Here is a 12,930-nt window from a genome sequence, read left to right on the forward strand (position 1 = left end):
AAGTGGGCAGTCCTGCGACGTCAGTCAAGCGATTGAGTTGCGTGGTACAAAGTAATGGCCTTCAAAAACACCTATCTTCTTAGCTTCTGCTTGTCACGGCTCTTCCATAACTAAAGCTCCGTGCGTCACACAACTTTGCTTCGAGAGAGGTGCCTACCTAACTACTGTATTTTCGGTATACTTGCTTGCAATATGGTAACGGGTCGCATGGGAGACGGGAACATTCCAACTCAATGTTAAGCCGTAAACCATCGAACGAAGGCACACCGGGACTTTACCATACACCGCGCTGCTAGTAGCGAAAAATGAAGAAATTTTCATTCAACATATATCATATCAGTCAAGATATGCTCCTCATGGGTCCCGGGTATTACAAATTTGGACACCTCTGTTGGAACAGGACGAAGACGAAGCAGTCAAAACCAACGTCGGTGACGCGAATGATGTGACCTTATGGTCTCACACGACAATGCTTTACATAGCCAAGAAGAAAGCGGGCGAGTGAAATGGAGAAGAAAGATGTGCTAGAGACCGACCTCGCTGGAGGACAACGCTGACCAGAACAAGTTGGTATGCAGTGAACACGAAGGCAGACATGGACAACGCGATTCGACTAAAATGTTTATCTTGTATTTGATGATCGGACATGATGATGTACGCTTGAGAGTCGTAGTTATCCGTGCTGCAAGTTAAATATCACAGTCCAGGGACGGGACGGGCAAAACAGGGCTGATTGAATGCCTGCGAATACAGGAAATCAACAAAGGTCAGAGATTTGACATGTTCCAGTCTCCGTACAGGGCGTTGTCAAATCAAGTGTTTATTGTGGATTGTTAACTGTCCCACTGAGTTGCAGGGAGGCCAACTGACGTTGCACCTAGATAGAAACAAAAGGAGGCAATCAGCAGACAGATCAGTAAAAGAATATTATTAGTGTTACTAAGTAGTGTATGAAATAGTGGACTCTGGATCCTAACAACCTGACAACTGTGATACACAACGCAATCGGAAGCTTATTCACAAGGAAAACATGAAAAACCCGAGTCTGGTACTTTACAGACCGGCTTTGAAAATTACGGTCAAAGCAGTGATCTAATAAAGTATTCATCCAGATACGAAAAACCACTAATCCATGACTGATGCAGGTATTCTAGTTAGCGCTGAGAGCCTTGGTACAGTGAACTGGATAATGACCGCCCAGTTGTGTGGCTGATAGTTTAGATGAAACGGTCCAAGTTCGTAGGTAAAAAATTCATGAAGAAACAAATGCCCCAATCCTTCAAAACGATAATCCAGACCGTTCGATTCGCCGAAAGTTTTTCTCACAAGGTTCAAGCAATTTCATCTATAAGAGATGAGCACTTGCGGGAAAAGCAATCAAACCATAGACATTTTCGGCTATCTTGGTCAACGAATGTTGACCAATGAATGTAAATGCGAAAATCACATAAATATATGAATATCTACCGTCGCTGCATACCAAACACGGGTTTGGTGCACAATATACATGAGTTTGGTAACACAACTCTGAAACCAGTGACAACTGGCTACTCAACTCCGAAAAACAAAATAGGCTCACTTTCGTCACGATCATGAAGAACAGCACGCTACTGCGGTCTCTGTATAGTGTGGGTCATAAGGAGCATCAGCTGTGATAAAATCGAAGATGGTCCGTCAAAAAAGAACTAGTAAAAGATGTGGGCATTCGAAATAGGTCACGATCTTGTTCCACAGTGCAACGGAAACCTGGTTTGCGGTCGGAATACCCAGTTGACAGACTGTCCAACGCACGATCGCTCGGTCAAGGAGCCTGGTCTACCAGAAAAAGGCCCCTGTTCCCTAATTCGCCGAAGATTACGTCTGCATGAGTGTATGATTAGCCGAAACACTAAGCAGATGAATTCCCGACTGAAACAACAGCGGTTGACCTGTTAATTGACATAAAGGAAACGTGGAATCTCCAACAACTCCGCGGAGATTTCATCGAATACTGTACACATTCCTGTTACCTTAGTAGCACACTGACTGCTAATCCTGAGTTGAGTCGCCGTGTTCCAAAAGCTAGAACAAACTTGAAAAAGAGTTACGGAAAAAGTTGGGCTCGAGGTTAGATCTTTTCTACAAAGCAATGACGGTTTGCCGCTTCTCTGGGATTCTGACATTGGTCATTTCTGATAAATGAGCAGAAATCACACGTACTCCCTGTAGTAGACACCATGCACCAAATGCACTGAAGAAAGGTCAAGACAGACAGTCCCTGGTTGTGACGGAGACTACGATCAAGTTCAAAAGTTAAAAAACAGATGCCATGGAACGGAAAGCTGAAGGGAGATTATATGACCTATTACCTCATAATTCGAAGATTGACAACTTCGCGATAGAGATGAGGCTGCGAAGATCTCTTGGAATATACTGGACTCGGTGACAGAACTAACTGAAAATGTAATGACTGTGACCGACTTTTTATAGGTCGTGATTGGCATCCATCAGCTTAGGTTTGGAAATGACCAACGTTCATAGATTTCGGGATATGAAGTCATAAATTCTGTCGGTAATGATGTTTCGTATACTGTTTTTGTTGCGCTATAATCCACAGTACGGTGCACGACAAGGAAGGTACATACCTAGTTGGTGTCCCGGAGAAAGACTAGGCTCATAAAACAGTTCCTGTGCACGGATCCGCTGTTTGTAGGATGAATCAAGGTCATTGGGAAGCGTTAGCGATGAGTAACGTGCTTTCGTTTGCTGTAGGAAAGAATTTTCATTTTAACACAGACTAATTTCAGGGAACAAGAAAATTGTCCTGATCAATAGGGAGTCATTGTTGGAACAGGTCTGTATTTTGGGAAGGGAAAGATCTTGAAAAGTTCGGTAAATGGATAAATCCAGACAGGGGCTCCGCCAACTCCGTGAGATTTATCGATTAACAAACTGCTGATTCAACCGGCTTCAGAACCTCTACCTTATCAACTGACAATCATACGACGAAGATGCTGCCAAAAACGTCATGTGGTGTGCACAAACAGAGAATCGCATTCCATGAACAATGTTGGAAATTTCACCTGCAACAAATAGGCTTGATGTGCAGCGGACGCGGAACCAACCAGTCCAGAACCATACGAAGTGGACGCTGGAAACTCGGAATGAACTTGTCCAGAGAGAACTGCAGGTTGAATATGAGGTGCAGAGTTCCACGCTGTGTTGATTGGAAATTGAGTCCGTGATGTAGGGTTGGGATTGTGTTCTACTGAGGATTTGTCATGTCCAGAATGTGAATACGTTTTGCTTGCATCAGGCCACACGGCGAATCCGGGTGACATGGAGACATTGGTCTAGTAGGTGGAGACCGGCACAATAATAAATATAAAGATAGAAGACAATCCCTCCAGCACGTTGGGAAAGAGACCAAAGTCCAGGGATAACCCTATAAGTTTTCTACTGTGGTTACCCTTGAAATCAAAGATATCAGCTTAGCAGGCTCACAGTCACACGCGACAGCCAACCAAGTACAGCAAAAAAACGAAAAGTGGCAGTTTCAGTCACTTCAATGACTAGATACGGAAACGCTAAATGAATCCAGGAGTCCAATTTATTTGTCATTCGATTTAACCGACCGGTGTCAGTGGAGGTGGAAAAGTGAACGGGGTTTGCATTGAGATGAACAAATGTCTAACGCAGTGTTTTGGTAACGGTTTAACAGAAATAGGGTATATAACAAAGGATCTCCTATGGTCTCGCTGACGGTATCTGATCTCGCAGTGCTAGATGTACTCCACAGAAACAAAATGGCATGACAGGCCGCGCACTGTAGGCCTCTAAAAAGTTGTAGAGGGAAAAAACATGAACAATCGACCGGGCAGTTTGCTTTAGAGAACGACGGGCGCAGTTAACAAAGATAATCTGTAACTCAACGGATGTTCAGGAGCAGAAATGACGAGTATCGTGGGGAGTGATATCGACCATTACACGCACGCTAAACAAAAAATCTTCGCATGTAACAAAAATGAGTACAGAGTGGATTTAACTTGCGGGTAAAACAATATGTCGTCCTGGAAACATCACAAAGGAGAGATTCAGCTGGGTTCCAGGTGAGTCTCTCGCAAAACCAAATTAGTTTGCAAATGAGTGTATTTCGCTAATATGTCATTCTGCTTGCTATGCAGTGTAGATAAGTGAATTGTTGGCATCACCATGTGAAACGCCTGGAAGTCTTCATTTACTAGTTAGTCTAATTATACTTTAGGTCTGTGAATTAGGTAGCTCTGAGCTAGATAAACACCGCAATGAAAATGGCATCGTAAGCAGAAAAAGAAGTAATGGATTAAAGGAAAGCGTAAAATTAGATTTACGAACGGAAAGAAAACGCGGGACTAGCCAGGATATGCGCATCGTCGGATCAAGATCACATTAGTGGGATACAACCAACGTTCTCTACGAACCTCAACAAAACCACACATAAAACAACAGGCAAACTTGAGCTGGGTAGTGTGGCCAGTGGGCGGCAGCATGAGGGCAAGCTTTTACAAAGACTCGCACCGGTTGTAATACTAGACACGCTTTTTCTAGACATAAAAGAAAACTCATAAAGTTGATGAGAACCCTTCTTTCGGAACTTTATTACCAGTGTGTTATACCGAGAAAATATGCTGCGATGTACTCAGATACGGTGCAAATAGAAAAATGAGGCGGCATTTGTGTAACACAACCAGTTGAAGAATATTACATGCGATAGATTCAGTTCAGTCTCTTGTTAACATCAGCGTAATCTGTCAGTAAGTGTACTTCGTCACTGTGAATGTATGATCCAGCTGCACGACTGATTTCCAGCAATGACTAGCTAGTTATACACCATCAGTTCAGATAGAATTCTGTCGGTAGAGGTTTCAATGGGCAAGTAGGACGCCTCAGTTCATCTGAGGCGCCATTTGGTGGCGAGTTTGGTTGGGATTCAAGACGTAGTGACAACGATGAACTTTATTTACAACTCGGTGCTGGCCATTAATTGTTCCCCAGCAGTACTGGGTTTAACCAGAGCGGATGCCCTTGCGCTGTATGACGTTCCCCACTAACAAAAGCTACACTGAACACGTGGACATTAGCTACTGGTGGTGGTTCTCAATAACTGAATGGTGATCACTCTGGAATGCACATACCGATGCAGACCATGCTCTCTTCCAACATGGATTAGCAATGAATCGCACGAGTATACCTAGGAAAACTTCCCATTTAGCAGTCGAAAAGCTTTCTAAGCCACAAATTAATCAAACATACCAAAACCTGCCATGATGCTTTTGAAGCATCGTCTTCGGAAGACATTAAATGTGATTTGAAAAGGTAACAGTTGCTGAAAACCGGGTAGTTGGTGTTCCCGAGTGCGCTTATAAAAATTACTAGACCTCAAAAGGGCCACTATCGATTAGTTAGATAAGTCCTGTTTTTTTTAATCGAAATTGCCTCATGTTGGGTTGTTGTCTTATTTCCAAGCTCCAAATGGCTAAATTCCAAAAATTGAGGTACATGAGTGTTCTAAAACGACGGACCGGAAACATCCCATTTGCCACGGCTTACTGGTATGCACTACAAAAAATCTACGATCGACCGGTAAAAATTACGCTGTGTGCAACAAAACTGCAGGCATGAGTGTGGAGATGAGTGCGCAGTTTAAAGAAATACCAAACGAGAACCAGCACAGGAGTGAACAGTACATTATTCGCCGCGCATACACCGTCAACCACTGGTAGGCACATGGAAGTGAACTAAGCAATCAGCCGCGTGGTTTACATGAGAGCTATTACCAAGGCATGACAGCCGACGAAAGCCTCTAAATCATGGTCTTCGACGGACACCCAAGAAAGTCAACTAGTCGTTCCAATCCAGGTCGCTGCACGCTTTCTGGTTGTACCACGTAGCTCCTCTTTCCAACAGGGTAACCGGAAACCAACAACCAAAATGCAGGTATTGACATTAGCGAGCATTAAGGCTGAATAATTTGGTCTAGCGAATAGTGATTCAAGCAGGGCTCAGTTATTCGAAAATCTGACCAGCTGCAGAGTTGAACAGTCCACATTGAACATTGTCATTTCGACTGTTGACTCCTTTAAGCCTTTAGTCAAGGCAACCGGATCTACGGTCGTGTATTGATTGCAAAATATTTATTGACAGACCGAAGACAAGGTTCAGACAAAGCTTAACATAGTTATTGCAACATATCGAACTTCAGAGCGGACTGTATGATGAATAACTCACTTGAGAAAATGCGGGGATCGTTGAACTGGGATTCTGAGCTGTAGGAGCCTGTGTGAAATTCGACTGTGCAAAGCATGGAAATTCATTTGATTTCGATGTGTTTTTTATTGAACATAGATCACCTATATGTGTGGGGGTCAATAAGTGGGTGGAAGAATCGTTAGACCATATATGCCAAAGAGATGCTCATGTGGAGCAAAGATGCACAAGATGAACCGCATTGCGTATCACAGAAATTCGGTCAACAATGAGGGAGTAGATATGCTCCGCATAACGCATATATATTTACAGTAAAAATCTGCAACAACTGAAGCATCTTCACCATGAGCAGATAGCTTGAGTCACCTTGCATTCAATGAGAAACTGTCTCAAATAAGCGAAACAGACCCGAGCTCTAAAGATTCGTGTACTAACTCAACTTCTCACACAACAATCGGATAGGCAAGGATAGGTAAGACGCTCCACAACCTCGGGCGTACCTTTTTGATTGTAGGTGGCCTGTTCAGTGCTTGCATGTCCAGGACTGTGACCTTGCACTTTGTGAGTGCAAAGCGCATGACCAAGGACGGGATGACTATGGTCAGTTCATCCAAAAACATCTACGTTCTATTCTGTTCTTCGAAAATGGGAGAGAAGTCGTCTGCACATTCTATATCGATAAGATTTTTGTTAGAAGCTATTTAAACACCAGCACTTTGAAGACCTCCAAGCGTTCGTTTGATTATCCTCTCGATCAAAAAAGTGAACAGAAATGGAGAGAGTGGTGAACACCATTAAATACCGAGCTGAAATCCGGTCTGCTGTCCTCGAGTCAATACCTTATTGGTCACAATAGGGCGACGAAGGACAACTAACGCCAAAATTCTTGCTGCAACTGGAGTCAAGCTGACCCCCGTCATTACTTCATGTAACAGGGGCCAGGTTTTGAAAACGGGCACCATTACCGATCTTCCCAAGTTGTCTGAGTCTCCGTTTCCTAAACGGAGGCAAACAGGACATACAAATGCTGACTGAAGACTCCAACCCCGTCCTTGAACGATGGGCATGGGAGGTCATCCGGACCGGGACGCAGTTATAGACCTCCGAGGTTTATTGTCTACGGTTCTAGGGCAGTTAAACAAACCGACTGGGTAGCGGAAGGTGAACACAAGAATTGCTGTTCAAAGTGCTCCACCCAGCGGTCGAGGCGTCCCTCCTTACTGGTGACGGTCACACCAGTTTGATACTTGATGCTTTCCGTCACAAATGGCTTTCGAGGACCAGTCGGACGGAGTAACCAGAGTAATCTGCGGGCATCCAGGGTACTCTGCGCCTATTCCATTTTCTTTGTCTTCGGTGTCCACCTGGCTTCATGGTTAGCGCGCACGCTGAGTTTCACTTGATGTCTGATAATTCGTCGGGCTGAATTACTTTCGGGACTGGAGAAAACGTCTCTGAGATTCAAGCAGTGCCAGGTAGACATCAGAGACAGCCTGTTTTCGCCTACCCACCCTGCTGTGTACAGCAAGGAAAGCGATCCGAATGATGATACAGCGCAACGGTCGGTGTAACATGACAGCATTTTTAATTGTATGAATCATGATTGCACATGGGCTGGGATACTGTTAGGGCGTCCAAGTCTTGACAGGAGGACCATTGGGATTCTCAAACAAAGACCTAACTGCAATGCAGTGGTGTTTGGCGGGAGATGCCCGGGCATCGTAATTTCTAAGTGGCAGACCGCCAAAAGATGTCCGAACCCCCAGGAAGGAGGATCAAGATACTGTATTGGTTAAACCTATAACCATCGATCAATCTTGCATTCGATTTCATGAGTGTCGCACGAAAGGTACATGAAGATACATAAACCAACACACCACGATAAGGTCCAGTCTCGTCATAGCGGAATGTAATTCTGTGTTCACCTTATACCGGAAAGTCAAACTGAAGCCATAACACCACCGGATCCAGTATAGTGGACTAGGATAAGATGAACGTCGCAAAATACGCTATTGCTGGTTCCTTCCTAATATAACACCGTATTCATCTCGTATTCGAATACGTATGAAAGAACCATCTTCAATGAACTATAAATATTTAAACCACTCATTACAAAAGAGTGAAAAACAACAGGTAAATTTACTTTTGGGCAACGTTTTCCGACGCAAATCTTTCTTCAAGACAATGAAGTGAGTTAAGGGGTGATTAAGCCTGACATAGACGAAAAACAATCACGGACGTTCATTTCCAAAACTAGGCCGGATCAGTGTTGGGTATCAGTTAGAAGTTTGCATTGTAAAGAGCTGTCAGCTAAAAGGCTGAGGCACAGCGAATTGCAATGAACTGAATGGGGGCCGATGAATTTTTGTGGAGAAGTGTCTAGATTTAGAAGAGGTACCCATATAGGCTGAAAAAGAATCGCCAAACATCTTGAATGCTCACAATTTTGTATAGAAATAGTTTTCACACGCTTGTATCCAAAGACATAATTGAACTTATGCAAGATCCTGCATAAAGCACCCATTTATATGAGCGAACAATGGATTACTGCTTGTTCACCCGAGAATCGGACAAGTTGGGGCATGGCTGCTGCTACATTAGGCCTGATACGTTAAAGCGATGGACATCCTACACGGGAAACTTATAATGCTTGACAATGAAGATCTATCTCAGAGAAAAGGAAGCGAAAACAAGAAAAACGATGGTGTATAGAAAACATACCGAACAGCTCTCCGGTAGACTTATCAGGAAAACCAACAGACGAGTTACCAAGGGGCCACCCGGAGTCAGGTTTCCCACCCAAAACGCACTGGCCGAACGCATTCCCTGGAATTCCTGTAACGGCAGGAAAGGATACGGATGGTGCGGTAGGCTGCTGGCTCTGCTGGTAGAGGGCGAGGATGGCGTCCTTTGACGTTTTGACGCCAGAGGCATCGCTTGTCTGGATAGTCGGAGAAATTGGACCACTGGTGGTAATAGCGTGAACGGGAGCATTGGTCACGTCCAGTCCCAAAAGGTCGTTGGAAAAACTTCCTTGCGAATGTGTAACATTCGTTTGCTTGAAAAAGTGGATACAAACCAGTAGTACATAAGATAAAGCGAGGCCAAATCAGGAAACCCACCTACCATAAAATCCAGAGTTTAATTCAATAGACGATGTAAAAGACTCAAATAATCTTCAATTTTACGTTTATATAGGCAGAGAAAAGTATTTTGGGTGAGAGTTGCCAGCCTTTTTAGTGTGCTTACTGAGGAAGGCAAATGCCAAGGACCATAATTTGAGTTGCAGTAAATCACTGGATTTACTGAATAAAAATACCAATCTTCTTGAACAAGAAATTTCCCATAAATGCCGATACGCACAAACAACAAAAAGCAAAATAAAGCACAGGCATTTAAACCAAACAAATGGTCAAGTGTGGCGACAATTTTTCCGATTGCACAAATGAACAAAGAGCTGGTGTGTCATTTGCACACACCTTCGTACAGTCAAGACACTGTTGTGGCTGGTGGTAGTTGCTGAGGTAACATGGCAGTTGATGGGCGTTGCCCCTACAGTTATTCTAGCCCACTCAAACTGAAGGAGGAACAATCCATCCACCAGCTCACATCTCATCAGCCGAGTGATTTGCTGACAAAAAGCGGACTCGTTCTAGAAGACATCAGTGGAGCCGAATATGTTACCGATGTAAATTTCGACTCAATTAGTCACGACGATATGCTTAGGTACCAAAGGTGACAAGACCGGTTTACACCCGCTGGGTTGAGATATGCTTCTGGATCTGTGACGAAGGATGTGGTTTTTGCGAAATCTCAGTTCAAAGCAATGGGCAATGTTTCTTCAGCTAGAGACCACTCTTAAAGGGTGAACTGTTCCTGCACATTTTCTCTGTTTGGAATATCATGGATCGGACTGCCAAAGCACGGGATAGGATTTCGGTCCAAACATCCACAACATATTAGCTTCGCTATGGGCTCTGGGAGATCGGTGGCTGATAAAACTGAAAATCACTTATTGGGTTTGGGAGCAGTCAGATAAGACATTATAAGCTTACTGAAGTAGAAACAAGTAGTTAGTATATGAGGCCACTTTTTCTCGTCAAAATTCTATGCAGTACGTAAACTCAACCCAGAGGGTTTTCGTTGCTCAACGATATGTAGCTCACAAAGATTACCAGTAAAATTTGTCTTCTTGTTTGCATCTGTACTACTTCTAATAGTGGCTACGTACATACCTTCGACAACCACGTAACCGAGTACTGAACTACGAGCCTGGCGTGTACTGGATATCGTTTTTAATATTACGTGTTCCAATCGTAGAAAAGACCTCTCATTGTACTGAGAACACTACACTGTCTGGGAATGTATGTGTTAGGGCGCTACACCTTTGATTGTATCCTTTAGATATTATCCTTAGTTAACTGGCCTACAATGGACCCATTTCTCCAGAGCGATTACTCCTGTAATTGGGTGTCAAACCTGAAGCACCCCAGGTTCACGGTTAGAGTAACAAAGTAAATATATTGGTTCGTATTCATTCGAAGTTTTCTTCCTACACGGCCGGAACAAAGGACTAGAAAAATCCTAGAAGAGCGTTCGTCGCTGTGGCAACGATCCAACACACAACAAACCGTTGACTTTCGAGTCCTTTCATAGCATACCTACCATGCATGTCTGCATGTGTCTGCATCGCCCTGTCCTGTGAGCATAGATGTGCCGATTTCTAGTTGAACCATTACTTAATCATGTGACCACTAATGCCCGCTCGCTTGAACTCCGTCCACGCAGCAATGAATGCCAGGTTTGCGTACCTAGAGATTTTGGAAGTATGTACAAGTTAACGCAACAATAGAAATGTCTATATGGTGTACATCTGAAGCCGAAATTCTGGTATTTCCGAGCTAAGCCATGTATACGGAAAGGGCTTGATAGATCCGTAGATTGAGAGAGATTTACCTGGCAAAGCGTAGCTTAGGCAACTGTCTGTCAGATGAATCGAGATTATGACTCCACCATGGGAAACGATGGAAACATAATAACCGCAACGAAAAGCGTGCGTGCAGCCAGATGAGGACAGATGAATGGATAATAAAAGGCGGATAATAACGCCCAATGCAAACGAACACTTTGACAAACATATCAAACACAGTGCTGTTTTCCTCAGAGCGGTCTCGTCCCACAGCCAACATTACTGTGGTAGCGACATTGTTGGAGTAGGTTTGTAGATTCAGTGGAAGACGTGGTGCGGAGACTCTCCCCTGTAACGCTTACGGCGACCAGTTTTTCGTACAGTTGTGGACGCAACCTTTCCCCGTACAACGGGTCATGGCAAATGTATGGCCGTATCCGCGATCTGTTCCACGTGTTACCTTGAGCAACTACACTCAACCAAAATGAACAATGAAAGTTATGTGACAAAAAGGGTGCTGAACAACCTTGAAACGTCATTCAGCACGCATTATTACCATCTATTGCCTCGCGCTGCTAGTTTCGTCAGGGCTAGCTTTTGGACCGAATATCAACACATAATAGCGATCATATTTGGTCTCTTTACTCACTTCAAGTGAACACACAATCGCAAGGGTGCAAACGAAATGGGGGCAAAAGAGTATCACGTAAACATATTTTCTTCAAATGGATGAACTCTCGAAAAAAAGGAGAATGATTCGAGAAGCATACGTGGAACAAAGTAGACGACATAACCAAAAAACCCGGGAGGAATACAATGGCACACTGCAACTTACAATGGGTTGAGGAGCAGATGAGATGGAGGTAGACTTCGAATCCGGAGTTATATTACCCATTATGTTTTCAGGACCCAAAGACTCGAATATATCACCCGTTGAATTGACGTGATTAGATGTGGATATGTCGGCTTCTAGGCCCAGTAAATCAACCACCTGTTTCTGAGTGTCCGGTGCTATGGGTGGGATCTTTCAACCATATAATAAAACAGGGAAAGTAGGGGAATAGAAAAAAGTCGTCAGTAAATGGAAAAGCGGCGGAAGCATAATATAGTTCTGACAGAATGAAATGTAGCTACTGCGAATTCAGCATACGCAGTCATAATAAATGCTAGGGTCGTCCATTGTCCACATGTCCGTTCCACATGATCGCTCAGTACTAACCTACTTAGCTGAAATATCACAGTGAGAACTTGTTTAATGTCTCCGAATGGACGAGTGAATAACTGGAAGTATCAAGGTAATTGATGTTTGTTGAACTAAATAGTCATGAACCTAACAAGAAGAGACTGGACCTTACCGTGGTGTGACGGTTCGCGCACCTCAGCGATCCATTGAGCTATACTGGAGAGTGTCCCGCGACACTCACAGAGTCTCTCACACCAGGTTCGTCAATGGTTAGAGGTCTGACGAACACAGTCTCCTGGCCCTCCAGGTTGGGGGTTGGAACATGTGGCTACTTGTTCCGTAGAAATGGTAATGCATGTGCATTTCCCGCCAAACACCGCTGCCTTGTGGTTAGGCTTTTGAGCCAAAGGCTTTGGTTGAGGACCCTAATCGTCCTCCTGTCTAGGTGTGGGCGCCCTGGCAGTATCCCAGCCCTCGTACAACCATGACCTACACATCGGCCGTCGCGTGGTGCCATCAGCCGGATCGCCTTACTTACTGCATACAGCAGGGCGGGTAAGCGAAAACAGGATACTGCTGACGCCTCTCTTTTTCCTCCTTCGCATACTTTTTT

At 44.1% G+C, this 12,930-nt stretch overlaps 2 protein-coding genes across 2 annotated transcripts in view; one reads left to right on the forward strand and one right to left on the reverse strand.

The window, feature by feature from the left end:
* Positions 1-314: 314 nt before the first annotated feature.
* Positions 315-12,930, reverse strand: part of T265_14166 (hypothetical protein) — a gene marked incomplete at both ends in the record, with an annotated part of 30,086 nt that continues 17,470 nt past the window's right edge. The window contains 5 exons of the mRNA XM_009172321.1: positions 315-877; positions 3,063-3,332; positions 6,247-6,368; positions 8,947-9,283; positions 11,970-12,158. Of these exons, the coding sequence (XP_009170585.1) occupies positions 821-877; positions 3,063-3,332; positions 6,247-6,368; positions 8,947-9,283; positions 11,970-12,158 (975 nt within the window). The remainder of the gene's footprint in view (positions 878-3,062; positions 3,333-6,246; positions 6,369-8,946; positions 9,284-11,969; positions 12,159-12,930) is intronic.
* On the forward strand, positions 1,696-1,935 carry T265_06906 (hypothetical protein; the record flags this gene model as incomplete). Its single annotated transcript, XM_009172304.1, has 1 exon — positions 1,696-1,935. The coding sequence occupies one exon, from the start codon at positions 1,696-1,698 to the stop codon at positions 1,933-1,935; it is 240 nt and encodes a 79-aa protein (XP_009170568.1).

Source organism: Opisthorchis viverrini (genome assembly GCF_000715545.1).
Source record: "Opisthorchis viverrini unplaced genomic scaffold opera_v5_151, whole genome shotgun sequence".
NCBI classification, from domain to species: domain Eukaryota; kingdom Metazoa; phylum Platyhelminthes; class Trematoda; order Opisthorchiida; family Opisthorchiidae; genus Opisthorchis; species Opisthorchis viverrini.